This window comes from Hemiscyllium ocellatum, chromosome 19 (genome assembly GCF_020745735.1).
Source record: "Hemiscyllium ocellatum isolate sHemOce1 chromosome 19, sHemOce1.pat.X.cur, whole genome shotgun sequence".
Classification (NCBI taxonomy): Eukaryota; Metazoa; Chordata; class Chondrichthyes; order Orectolobiformes; family Hemiscylliidae; genus Hemiscyllium; species Hemiscyllium ocellatum.
The window spans coordinates 53,097,395-53,110,654 of NC_083419.1; the positions used below are offsets into that span (position 1 = coordinate 53,097,395).

General features: G+C 41.3%; 1 protein-coding gene across 4 annotated transcripts in view; it reads right to left on the reverse strand.

Annotated features, from left to right (window-relative positions):
- The window catches only part of cadps2 (Ca++-dependent secretion activator 2), a 727,075-nt gene that overhangs the window by 129,484 nt on the left and 584,331 nt on the right, over positions 1-13,260 (reverse strand). For all 4 annotated transcript variants that reach the window (XM_060839929.1, XM_060839928.1, XM_060839926.1 and 1 more), the window contains exon 18: positions 12,400-12,556. In XM_060839929.1, coding sequence (XP_060695912.1) covers positions 12,400-12,556 — 157 coding nt within the window. The remainder of the gene's footprint in view (positions 1-12,399; positions 12,557-13,260) is intronic.

A 13,260-nucleotide genomic window follows, 5' to 3' on the forward strand; every position in this document is an offset into this window, starting at 1 on the left:
CATCCATACATTTTGTGCACAGTATTGTCTAAAGATGCTTGTGCTGACAACTGTGTCCCATTTTGGAGCAATGCTCAGATCTATTGTCATGCTAGGTCTAATGAGCTGGTCTGTTTGCACGCTGCGTAATACAGAGAGCTAAAGAGAACAATTAGCTAAATTTCGAAAAGTGACTCTGACAGTGAACATGACTTCTTACAGGATTGTGCGATTGCTGCAGCTAGTTGCATTTTTATTATTTGAATGCGTCCACAATCTATCCATATATTTGTCTCTTTAGTTGCATGGCCATACAAAGCCTGAAAGAGAGACACAAGCAATGATTTTAATCTTGCACTCACCAAGGCAGAATTGCAAGAATCCCACATTTCAAAGAGAATACCAATTTATACTGCAGAAGACGGTGCTGATCGATTGGGAAAAAAAATTTTGTTCCCTGTGAAATTTGATACTTTTGTGCTTCAGTGAAGAATGCAAGATGAAAAGATTTGACAGCATAAGAGTTCTGTATGACTTAAATGTAAAATGCTACCATTGTGTAGTGTATATGCATCATAATTTATACAGAAGCATCAAATCTTTTAAAAGCATATTCAGAATCTGTGATTAGACATGACGGTTCTATAAAGCCATTTTCAAAATTTAAAACGCTTTGTTTTCACTTATAAATCTCTTCAGAGTTTTATTGTAAAGTAACCTCAGATCCTCTTCCCTTTTCATATCCCAGCTCCTTTGCTTTGCCCATTACAGGCTGATTTCATACACCCTCCTGTATGCTTCTTCTCTATGCTAATCCACTCCTTGCTACTCCATGCCATATCATGATCGATGGTCAAGTCTTTAGGCACCTAGGTCCCATTTTCTGATACCTGCTCCTCAAATTCTTCTACCTTTTTACCATCTGACCTCCTTGAAAAATGTTTTGCAGAGCTAATCTCTTAAAGTTTGCTTTAGACCACCTCTTGCAATTTTTCACTTACCATTTGTCATCTCTTTTGCCTCATATGCACACTGTCTATTTGTAACTGCAGATGACCCAGCACCCACTCCAAATGTAAACTTATTTTGCCTTCAATGTTCAACAAGGCCTTTCAGTGCACTAATTCTCTTCTTTGGCCTCCTATAGTCATTTTTGAAAGGAAATACTGTTCCTTTTACCAATCCACATATGGCAGGACTTTCCCTCGCTGTAATACCAACATTCCGGCCATTCATCCCCAGTGCCAGGAGTAGCTCTAAAATCAGCTAATCTGAAATTACACCAGCACATTGTTCCTGCATTGAATTGAATTTATTGTCACCTGCACCGAGGCACAGTGAAAAGCTCGATCTTACGAGCAATACAGGCAGATCACAGAGTTAAGTAGGTAAACAGCAGCAAAAACAAAACACAGGTACAGGCGAATATTAAGAGTTTGTGAGTCCATCTAACAATTGGAGGATAGAAACTGATGTAAAACTGGTTGGTGTGTGTGTTCAAGCTTCTGTACCTTCTCCCCACTAGTAGAGGTTTTAGAAAAACATTGCCAGGGTGGATGGATCCTTAAGAACACTGGCAGCTTTTCTTTGACAGTGGGCCTGGTAGATGAATTCTATAGATGGGAGGTTGGCTTTTATGATTGTCTGGGCTGAGTTCACCACTCTCTGCAACCGTCTCCGATCTTGAATGGTACAATTGCCATACCAGGTAGTGATACATCCAGTCAGAATGCTCTTGATGGCGCACCTATAAAAGTTGGCAAGGGTATTCGTTGTTGTGTCAAATTTCCTCAGATGCCTGAGGAAGAAGAGACATTGTTAGGCCTTTGTAACCAGTGCATCCACACAGTGAATCCAAGAAAGCTTATTAGGAATGACCACTCCCAGGAGCTTGACACTCTCCGCTTGCTCCACCTCTGTGCTGTTAATGTGTAGGGGGACATGAGTAACATCCCACTGAAAGTCAATAATGAGTTCCTTGGTTTTACTGGCATTGAGAGTTAGGTTGCTCTCAGTACACCATTTTTCTAGGTCTTCCACCTCCCGTCTGTAGTCTGTTTCATCGCCATATGAGATTTGACTGACTATGGTGGTGTCATCAGCGAACTTGTAAATGGCATTAGTCTGGTATTTAGTGACACAGTCATGGGTACATATGGAGTACAGTAGGGGGCTGAGTATGCACCCCTGGAGGGCTCCAGAGTTGAATGTTAGTGACGATGAAATATTGTCCCCAGTCTGTTTGTGGCCTGTGGGTCAGGAAACCAAGGATCCAGTTGCAGAGAATGGGGCTTAGTTCGAGTGCACGAAGTTTAGTAATCAGTCTCAAAGGGTTAATAGTGTTGAAGGCTGAACTGTAGCCAATGAGTCAGATTCTTACGTAGCTGTCGTTGGTGTCAAGATGTTATAGGGAGTAGTGGAGGGCAAGTGATATGGCATCTGCCGTGAATCTGTCGGTCCGATAGGCAAATTGGAGTGAGTCAAGAGTAGTGGGGAGGCTAGAATTGATTAATGCCATGACCAGCCTTTCAAAGCACTTCATGATCACTGAAGTTAGAGCCTCTGGGCGGTAGTCATTGAGACATGCTGCATGAGCCTTCTTAGGCACAGGGATAGCTCTCTTGAAACAGGCAGGGACAGTGGCCTGCTGCAGGGAGAGGTGGAAGATGTCTGAGAAGATCTGCCAGTTGAGCTGCGCATGCTCTGAGTGCACTGTCTGGTACTCCGTTGGTCCGTTGCTTTCCTTGGATTCACACAAAGGAAAACTGATCTCACCTCTGATGCAATGTCTGGTGGGATGATTTCCTCAGGACTTGTCGGAATAGGTTTGATGTCTCTGCAGAAATTCTGATCAAAGTGAGCATAGAGGGCATTGAGACGATCTGGCAGTTATGTGTCATTGTCTGCTATCTTGCACTATCTCTTTTTAGAACCTGTGATGTTATTCAGTCCTTGCCATAGTCGCTGGGTGTCTGTCTGGGTCTCTAGTTTGGGTCGGTATTGGTCCTTGGCTGTCTTAATGACTCTGCAAAGGTCATATTTGGATTCCTTATAATTGAGTGGGTCTCCTGATCTGAAGGCCTCACGCCTGGTTTTTAGCAGGTTGTGTATGTCCTGATTCATCCAGAATTTACTGTTGGGGAACACCCGGATTGACTTGCTCGGTATGCCGTCCTCCACACACTTGCCGATAAAGCCTGTGACGATGGTGTTGTGCTCGTCCAAGGTACCTGCAGAGTGTTTGAACATGGCCCAATCAGCTGATTCCGGACAGCACCGGAGTTGATCCTCTGCCTCCTCCGACCAACACTGGACCTGTATCCGTGAGGGAGGGTCTCCTGCTTGAGCTTTTGTCTGTAAGCCAGCAGAAGAAGACGCATTGTGGTCGGAGTTCCCGAAATAAGGGTGGGGAATGAAGCGGTAGGCATCTTTAACAGTGGTGTAGCACTGGTCCAAAATGTTCAGGCCCCTGGTGGGGCAGGTAATGTTCTGGTGCTACTTGAGCAACAGCTTCCTTAGACTGACTTGATTGAAGTCGCCAGTCACAATAAACAAGGCCTCGGGGTGCTCTGTCTCCAGGGTGTTTGTGATGGAGTACAGCACATCCAGAGCTTCCTCGACCTTTGCTTGTGGTAGTTTGTACACAGCAGTTAGTAAAGCAGCGATAAATTCTCATGGTAGATAGAAGGGGCGGCAATTAATAGAGAGGAGTTCAAGGTTTGGGGAGCAATGGCTTCCCAGGATTGCCATGTCCATGCACCACAAGTTGTTGATTAAAAAGCAAGCCCTTCTACTCTCTGTCTTACCTGAGCACGCTGTGCGGTCCATACAATGGATAGAGAAGCCATCAGCCTGAATTGCGCAGTTGGGAATGGATGGGTGATTTACAAATTCATAACTATACTCATTATGTTTCCAGATCCTTGTCATTGTAATACAGTCTATAAAAGCAGTGGCCAAGAATCACTTTCAATTCCCACCTTACCATGAAAGGTTTAGCATGTTGCAGGGATGGACTGAATGTCAGTGATTTAATCTCCAACAGCAATCAGCATTCTTCAGATTCCAAATATATGAATACCATAGATTTGCATCCAACCTTGTATTTGTTGCCAACATTTTCCATCAGTTACAATGATTTAATCTTTGTTGAAATAGAGATCTGCTGAAATGGCAGACCTGCTACCTATGATTTTTCATCCATTATGAATTAATAGATGGCAAGCCTTTGGGAGCATACCTTTGAATTCTCGATATGCAAACCCAGCAGGCAAGGCATCCTGCCAGGAATATGAAGTCATTAAATAGGATGCATTATGTTCTGCAGAATCTTTCTATTTTTTTAAAAAAATATAAATCTACCTGAAACAAACCCATAAAGTTCCCACAGTTCATTCAATTAAATAACAATTGTGGAGTCTTAATCAATTCAAGTCATGTAATTTATGACGATGATCATTTGCAATAGGGTAGGCAACATCTGAAAGATTTGCTAATAAATATAGGTAAACAAATACCTGTCCACTTTCATTTTTATGCATATGTTAAATATGGTTGTAAGTTTGCTCGCTGAGCTGGAAGGTTCATTTTCAGATGTTTCGTCATCATACTAGGTAACATAATCAGTGAGCTTCTGGTGAAGCACTGGTCGTATGGCCTGCTTTTTATTTATATGTCTAGGTTTCCTTGGGTGGGTGATGTCATTTTCCGTGATGATGTAATTTCCTATGGTGATGTAATTTCCTGTGCTTTTTCTCGGGGGTAGTAAATGGGATCCACGTCAATGTGTTTGTTGATAGACTTCTGGTTGGAGTGCCATGCTTCTAGGAATTCTCACGCGTGTCTCTGTTTGACTTGTCCTAGGAAACATGGGTGGGAAAATTTGATAATGCTCTTCAGGAGGGTTGAAACTAATTTAGCAGGGGAATGGGAACCTAAATTGTAATTCCGGGGTCCAGGAGGTTGAGAGTATTGAGGTCAGAAGTATGGCTTCAAAGTCACAAGAGTGCAGCAGCAAGCAGTAAGGTAGTTTGAAGTGTGTCTACTTCAACTTCAGGAGCATCCAGAATAAAGTGGGTGAACTTGCAGCATGGGATGGTACCTGGTTCCTGATGAAGGGCTTATGCTCGAAACGTCAAATTCTCTATTCCTGAGATGCTGCCTGGCCTGCTGTGCTTTGACCAGCAACACATTTGCAGCTGTGATCTCCAGCATCTGCAGACCTCATTTTTTACTTCGATGTTGTGGCCAATACAGAGACATGGATAGAGCAGGGACAGGAATGGTTGTTGCAGGTTCCAGGATTTCGATGTTTCAGGAAGAACAGAGAAAATGATAAAAGAGGGGGAGGTATGGCATTGTTAGTCAAGGATAGTATTACAGTGGCAGATAGCACCTTTGATGAGGACTCGTCCACTGAGATAGTATGGATTGAGGTTAGAAACAGGAAAGGAGAGGTAGGGACTTTTCTACAGACCTCCAAAAAGTTCCAGAGATGTAGAGGAAAGCAAAACAAAGATGATTCTGGATAGGCCTGTGAGTAATGGGTAGCTGTTATGGGGGCCTTTAACTTTCCAAATATTGACTGGAAATGCTATAGTTCAAGTATATAAGATGGGTCAGTTTTTGTCCATTGTGTGCAGAAGGATTTCTTGACAGTCTGTAAACAGGCCTACAAGGGGTGAAGACACATTGGATTTGGTACTGGCTAATGAACCCGGCCAGGTGTTAGATTTGGATGTGCGTAAGCAGTTTGGTGATAGTGACCACAATTCAGTTATGTTTACTTTATCGATGGAAAGCGATAGGTATATACCACAGGGCAAGAGTTACAGATGTGGGAAGTGTAATTATGATGCAATAAGGCAAGATTTAGGATGAACAGGATGGAATAAGAAATTGCAGGGGATTTGGAGCTTATTCAAGGAACAGCTACTGCGTGGCCTTGATAAATATGTACCTGTCAGGCAGCGAGGAAGTAGTCGAGCAAGGGAGCCCTGGTTTACTAAAGAAATTTAATATCTTGTCAAGAGGAAGAAAAAGGCTTATACTAGCATGAGACATAAAGGCTCAGTTAGAACACTTAAGATTTACAAGCAAGCCAGGAAAAACCTAAAGAGAAAACTAAGAGTCAGGAAGGGACATGAGAAGCTGTAGGCAGATAGGATCAAGGAAAACCCTAAAGGTTTCTATAGTCATATCAGGAATAAAAGAATGACTCGAGTAAGATTAGGGTCAATCAAGGACAGTAGAAGGAAGTTGTGTGTGGAGTCCGAGGAGATAGGAGAAGCGCTAAATGAATATTTTCATAGGTATTCATACTGAAAAAAGACAATGTTGTCAAAAAGAATTTGGGATACAGTCTACTAGACTAGGTGGGATTGGTGTTGGAGGAGGTGTTAGCAATTCTGGAAAGTGTGAAAATAGATAAGTCCTCTGGGCTGGATGGGATTTATCCTAGGATTCTCTGGGAAACCAGGGAGGAGATTGCTGAGCCTTTGGCTTTGATCTTTATGTTGTCATTGTGTACAGGAATAGTGCCAGAAGACTGGAGGATAGCAAATGTTGTCCCCTTGTTCAAGAAGGGGAGCAGAGTCAACCTGGTAATTATAGACCAGTGAGCCTTACTTCAGTTGTGGGTAAAATCTTGGAAATGATTATAAGAGATAGGATTTATAATCATCTAGGAAGGAATAACTTGATCAGGGACAGTCAACATGGTTGTTTGAAGGGTAGGTCATGCCTCACAAACCTTATTGGGTTCTTTGAGAAGGTGACCAAACAGGTAGATGAGGGTAAAGTGGTTGTTGTGGTATAAATGGATTTCAGTAAAATATTTGATAAGGTTCCCTATGGTAGGCTATTGCACAAAATATGGAGTTATGTGATTGAAGGTGATTTAATGGTTTGCATAAGAAATTGACTAGCTGAAAGAAGACAGAGGGCAGTGGTTGATGGGAAATGTTCATTCTGGAGTTCAGTTACTAGAGGTGTACTGCAAGGACCTACTTTGGGTTCACTGCTGTTTGTCATTTTTGTAAATGACCTGGATGAGGGCATAGAAGGATAGGTTAGTAAATTTGCAGGTGACACTAAGGTCGGTGGAGTTGTGGATAGTGCTGAAGGATGTTGCAGGTTACAGAGGGACATAGATAAGCTGCAGAGCTGAGCTGAGAGATGCTAAATGGAGTTTAATGTGGAAAAGTGTGAAGCGATTCACTTTTGAAGGAGCAACAGGAATAACGAGTACTGGGCTAATGGTACGATTCTTGTCAGTGTAGCTGAGCAGAGAGATCTTGCTGTCCATGTACATAAATCCCTGGTTGATAGGGTTGTTAAGAAGGCATATGGTGTGTTAGCTTTTCAGAGTCACAAGTTCATGCTGCAGCTGTACAAAACTCAGGTGTGGCCACATTTGGAGTATTGCGTACAGTTTGGGTCACCGCATTATAGGAAGGATGTGGAAGCTTTGGAAAGGGTTCAGAGGCGATTTACGAGGATATTGCCTGGTATGGAGGGAAGGTTTATGAGGAAAAGCTGAGGGACTTGAGGCTATTTTTGTTAGAGAGAAGAAGGTTGAGTGGTGACTTAATTGAGACATATAAGATAATCAGAGGGTTAGGTAGGGTGGACAGTGAGAGCCTTTTTCCTCGATGGTGATGGCTAGCATGAGGAGACACAGTTTTAAATTAAGAGGTGATAGACATATAACAGATGTCAGAGGTAGGTTTTTTTACTCAGAGAGTAGTAGGGGCGTGCAACGTCCTGCCTGCAACATAGTAGACTTGCCAACATTCCTTTTAGAGGGGCTTATGCCCGAAACGTCGATTCTCCTGCTCCTCGGATGCTGCCTGGTCTGCTGTGCTTTTCCAGCATCATACTTTTCACCTCTGGTCTCCAGCATTTGCAGTCCTCACTTTCTCCTCCTTGCCAACATTAAGGGCATTTAAATGGTCACTGGATAAACATATGGGTGAAAATGGAATAATATAAGTTATTATTCCATTATGGTTCCACAGGTCAGCGCAACATCAAGGGCCAAAGGACCTGTACTGCACTGTTATGTTCTATGTTCTATCCGTGTCCACTGTAACATTTTGAAGTCATCAGTACAATGTGCTATCAGGAATACAGTACCGTGGGAATGAGTAGTGATGTGAAATAGTCAATTAAAATCAATCCTGTCATTTCATGGAAGTGCACCATTAGTACGTCCTGAGAAATCATTCAGAAGCCCCACAAAGTCCTTCACGGTCCTCTGACCTCTAACGTAGCTCAAAAGGACTTTCCTATTGGTACGAGTTATTGACTCTCTTTGTCTCTTAACAAATATTTGTTTGCTCTAATAATAGTTTTTGTAACTCTTAGCTAATTTTAATATCATTGGTACACTGTAGACATGCTTAATGAGATCCAGTGAGAACACACAATCAGACAAAACCAGCAAAGATCAGATATTGACTGCCAATGTCAGATTCTCTTACTTTCACAACTTTAATTTGTAAATGTTTTAACTTTTCCTTCTTCATTGGAAGTCACTTGGGATTGACAATGATTTGCTTTCTCTCTGGCCAGATAGATTCTAAGATGGTTCATAAATCCAAAGGATGGTCCACAGACTCTGCTACATGTTGGGTAAATAAGGCTTGAAGAATCAATGAAATAAGATAGATACTTGCAAGTACTCTCCGATGTCTCACCTTCAACTCTGCATGTTTTAGGCAAAGTCTCTTGAAGCGTTTGGTGCATTTTTGAATAAATCATTTCCATTTTGAATGGTCACAAGCCAAGGACTATCATGAGTCTCCTCAGGGTTGCTATGAGGACATCCCTAATGCATTTCCACTGGCCTTCCATTGCGAGTTCCTGTTGTGACTGGATTCCAAGTGGAACAATTACTGCGGTAATCTGATGTCAGGCATATGGACAACCTGTCCAGTCGAGCTGATTTTGAGTGATTAGCATCTCAATGCTGGGCATATTGGCTTGGGAGAGCATGCTGCTTTTGAACCAAATTTCTGGTGACCAGATCTATAGGATCTTAGGAAGGCATGTCTAATCTAATGATGTTCTTATTCCTTCCAATAGTCTCCCTACTCTCCTTATCAGAGCCTCTATGCTTTCTACAGAAGGTTTTGTGCTCTCTTTTGGAGTCTTTCCACTGACATCCCCATGCTCTCTTATTTGTGTCTTCTCCTTCTATTGATTCACATGTTACATCTGTGTCTCTACTTTTTCCATTGATGCCTTCAATGACATGATTGCTGTTCATTTTCCCTCTCAAGTGCTTCCCCCACCCCTCTATATTATGGTATCTTTATTCTTCCTCCTGATGTGTTGCTGGACTGTTAGCTCTGTTCTGATGTGATCATCCACTAAAAAGTATTTGTCTCCTTAGTCATTCTGCTGATTTCCTTAATTGTTTAACTGCTGTAAAGCTTATTCAAATAATAATTTTACACTTTCTATTACAGGTTAATTTGCTTTCTCTCAAAAGCACTTAATGTGCAGAATCCAAAATAAATCATACCAGCTTTTATGTAAATACACGGAAGATTTACCAGATGCATTTGCTCCTATCATAAACGATCTCTGCAACATAATCAGTAACTGTCATAGAGAATACGTAATTGTGGAATTGGACTGATTTCCTTAATGAGAAAATCATCATATCCCAATCAATAATTCTAAGACGTGGCAGATTAATAATTGTCATCATAAAATCTATGCTCTGAACAATTTTACTGCCTGTTCTAATTGTTTTTAGAAACAGTGAAAATTAGGCTATGAGATATTTACTTCTACTGTGTCAGGACTCCATGTAATATGGGCAAAGCACTGAAAAAAAATGCACTTTCAGACATATGGTTAACAGTATTCACATAGTGGAAGCTTTCAGAGCAATGAAATGAAGGTGAAGATCACAAATTAATTGTAAACTGTAACAGTATATATGGCTATCACAGATACTGATTAACACAATGTGAATAGCCAAGGACAGCATCATATTAGTACTCTATAACCTGCTATGACAAATAGATTCAGTAATTTATCTTAATGAATGTCTGCTCAGACTTACTTTGAAATCATTAGTGGATTATTTCTTTCCCACTGTCTACACATGCCTTGTCAAACTCATACTGTGTTTCTCTGTCCCAATTTAAGCATCAGTCCTACAATTCATTTCTAGAACCCACAAGATATACAGTACTGGCAATGCTTCAATTGAAGGCCTGGTGTTAAGTGTGCAGGATTGCTCTGTGTGAAGGGTTTAAGAATCTACTCACATCCAGTTTTCTAATCCAGAAAGCTGAGCCGAAATAACTTGAAAAAATATAGTCTTTTTAATTGGCTCAATACAGTTTAAAAAAAAACTAATCCACTGAGACCCTCACCTTTTTATTTTATAGTGAGATTCTGATAATGAGAGATGACTTTCTTAGTCACTCTGGGCGGTAATATGGATAATTTGATTCCACTTCACTCTCCCTGTTAATTATTAACACTAGCCTTTTTATTGTCCTGAGACCACATTCTGTTGTTTGACCATTCAATCCTTTTTAAAGAGCTATACTTCAGTAAAGAAGTATGTTGATTTTAAAATGTTTCATTAAAATGTCGTTGTGTTCATTTATTTCAAGCCTACCTGGATTTTCACAGCATCTTTGTCTTGCCTTTGTGAGATTTTCCCCCTCAGTCAGAGCTACCAGACTCTCAGTAATTCTGTCTTGCCGTTTTGTGCAGGAAAACTCGTGGTCGACAATCTCCCTCAGCCAAGGAGGATGGCTGTCTTTTGGAAGATCCAATACAGCAAGTCAAGAGCAGCCTCTGGCACCAGTCCAGGGGCTTGGAATCAATCAGGCAATCAGCAACTTGGGCAGTCAAATGAGGTTTTCAGTCCACATAAGGGATGGAGAGCCAAATAACAGGTAACCCACACCCTTTTGGAATGATAGGGAGATGGGTAACAAGGGAGGTAAAAGTGGGCAGGACAACTGTCACTTCTGGTGCAGGTGGACAGCTGTGTGGCCTTTTAAATATGTCACGGGCACAAGTAATGCTGATCTTTCAGTAGGTACCCGCTGAGAGGCGATTTGTTCTGGGAACGCGTATGGTAAGATGGGGCCAGACGTAGGTGCACGGTAGGTAGTTAATGAGGTCAGTGTGACAAGATATGGCAAGAAACTTTGAGAATTCTTGTGGTGGAAACTGCTCAAAAATACTTGATGTCTCTCAAAGCTGATCATATGTAATTTAGATATGACCAGTTACTAATTCTGGTATTTTCAGACAAGGATGAAAATGTATGAAGAGGTTTCATGGCAATAACACTGCTGTACCAAGCGTTCAACTGTGAGCAGAGCTAATTTAGAATCACAGATTCCCTACAGTGTGGAAACAGGCCATTTGGCCCAACAAGTCCATACTGATATTCTGGAGAGGAATCCACCCAGACCCACTCCTCTACTAGTCTACATTTACCCCTAATAAACACATCTAACCTATACATCTCTGAACACTATGGGCAGTTTAGCATGGTCAATTCACCTAACCTGCATATCTTCGGATTATTCAAGGAAACCAGAGCTCCTTGAGAAAACCGACGCCAACGCGGGGAGAACAAAACCTACTATATCTTCTGTTTTGAAGTGACTTTACACTTTGAGCATTGGGAGAATGTTCAAACTCCACACAGATAATCATCAGAGGCTGGAACCAAACTCAGGTCCTGGCACTGTGAGGCAGCAGTGCTAACCACTCAGCCACTATGCCACTGTAATTTACAATTAATATGTGCAGGTTATCCAGATCATCTCTATTATTTTCAAAATTGTTTATCACATGTTCAAACCATTAAATATTGGGAAGGCACAACATTATCCACAGAACATGTCCCTTTGTCGATTATTTCTTCCTCTTTTCTGATCAGTGTCTCAAGTTGAAGCTGACTTCTTGCAACCTGTTTCAAATCCCACAACTGTCCATCACAAAGACATTCATTTCCATGTTCCACACCAGGGTCACAAATGTTGGTACTTCAAAGCACTTTTGTTACAATACTCCACTTCTTAAACTATTGAGGCATTGGTCTAAAATGTGACAGGAGAAGCAAGACCTACTTAGCTTCTAGCACACAAAGCTTTTAGAGCAAAAGAACTGAATGCTTTCAAAAAGAAGGTAGATATTGTTCTTAGGGCTAAAGGAATCAAAGGGTATGGGGAAAACAATGGGAACAGGGAACTGCACTGGATGATCAGCCATGGTCCTAGTGAATGGTGCAGCAGGTTTCAAGGGCTCACAAGCCTAGTCCTGCTTCTATTATCTCAGTTTCTATGTAAAATGTGGCACGGTTACGAGAAAAGTTGCTGCAACAAATCTGAATAGAGCAAAGCTGTATTACTGAAACCAACAGATACTTACGTTCACTCCTTAAATAATTGTTGAGAAGTTGAAAAAGTGGAAAGGTGTCCCAACAATCTGGGGGCTGAGCTTCAAGGGTTGCATCCATGTCAACAGCAAAGAGCGACCAAAATATCTCTGCATGCTCTGCCATTAGGTCAGGCCACCAGGCAAAGGCCTATGGAACAATGAGCAAATGTTAACTTAAGGCTATACAATGAGAGCTAGTCCAGACAATTGTTAGATACAGTTAACATTTCCTATGAAATTTCTGCAAGTACCTGCACAAAAAGAAAAGTGGCTGGGGGGATGTAAAATATTCCTCTACTCAAAAAGGACAGAAGTATATCCATATGAACACATTCTTCCCAATTTAAACTAAATACAGATTTATGGTTTTCAGTTGTATGAGTCCAGTAATAGTTTTGGTTGGAAACACAAGATATGGATATTCCACTCTCATTGCTTTTAGTGCATTTTCCTGACTGGACATTATTGAATAAACCAGAATCATTTTATCAATACGTCATGCATAATTGTGAGTTATCTAATGGGATAGTATTGTGTACAAAATATGAATTAAAATTTAGTTTGTTTTTACTGTATAAGCAACCAAGTTGAGCAGCTTCTCAGGTGTTGAAGGCTGGCTATTACATTGCTTTGGCAAGAAAAAGAGGTGGAAAGCCAAAAACTCTCATTCTGTTTCCTTCAGTTTAGCACCTTATTAGACAGATGATTTGAAGACTGTGTAAAACACAAGTATTATTTTGGCTTGCCAGTTCCATCCCTTCCAGTTCTTTCTCTCATTCCTGTTGTCAAACTATTAAAAAAGTAGGTCTATGCTAGTTATCAAGACACCAACTTTTGCCATGTGCTGTACTG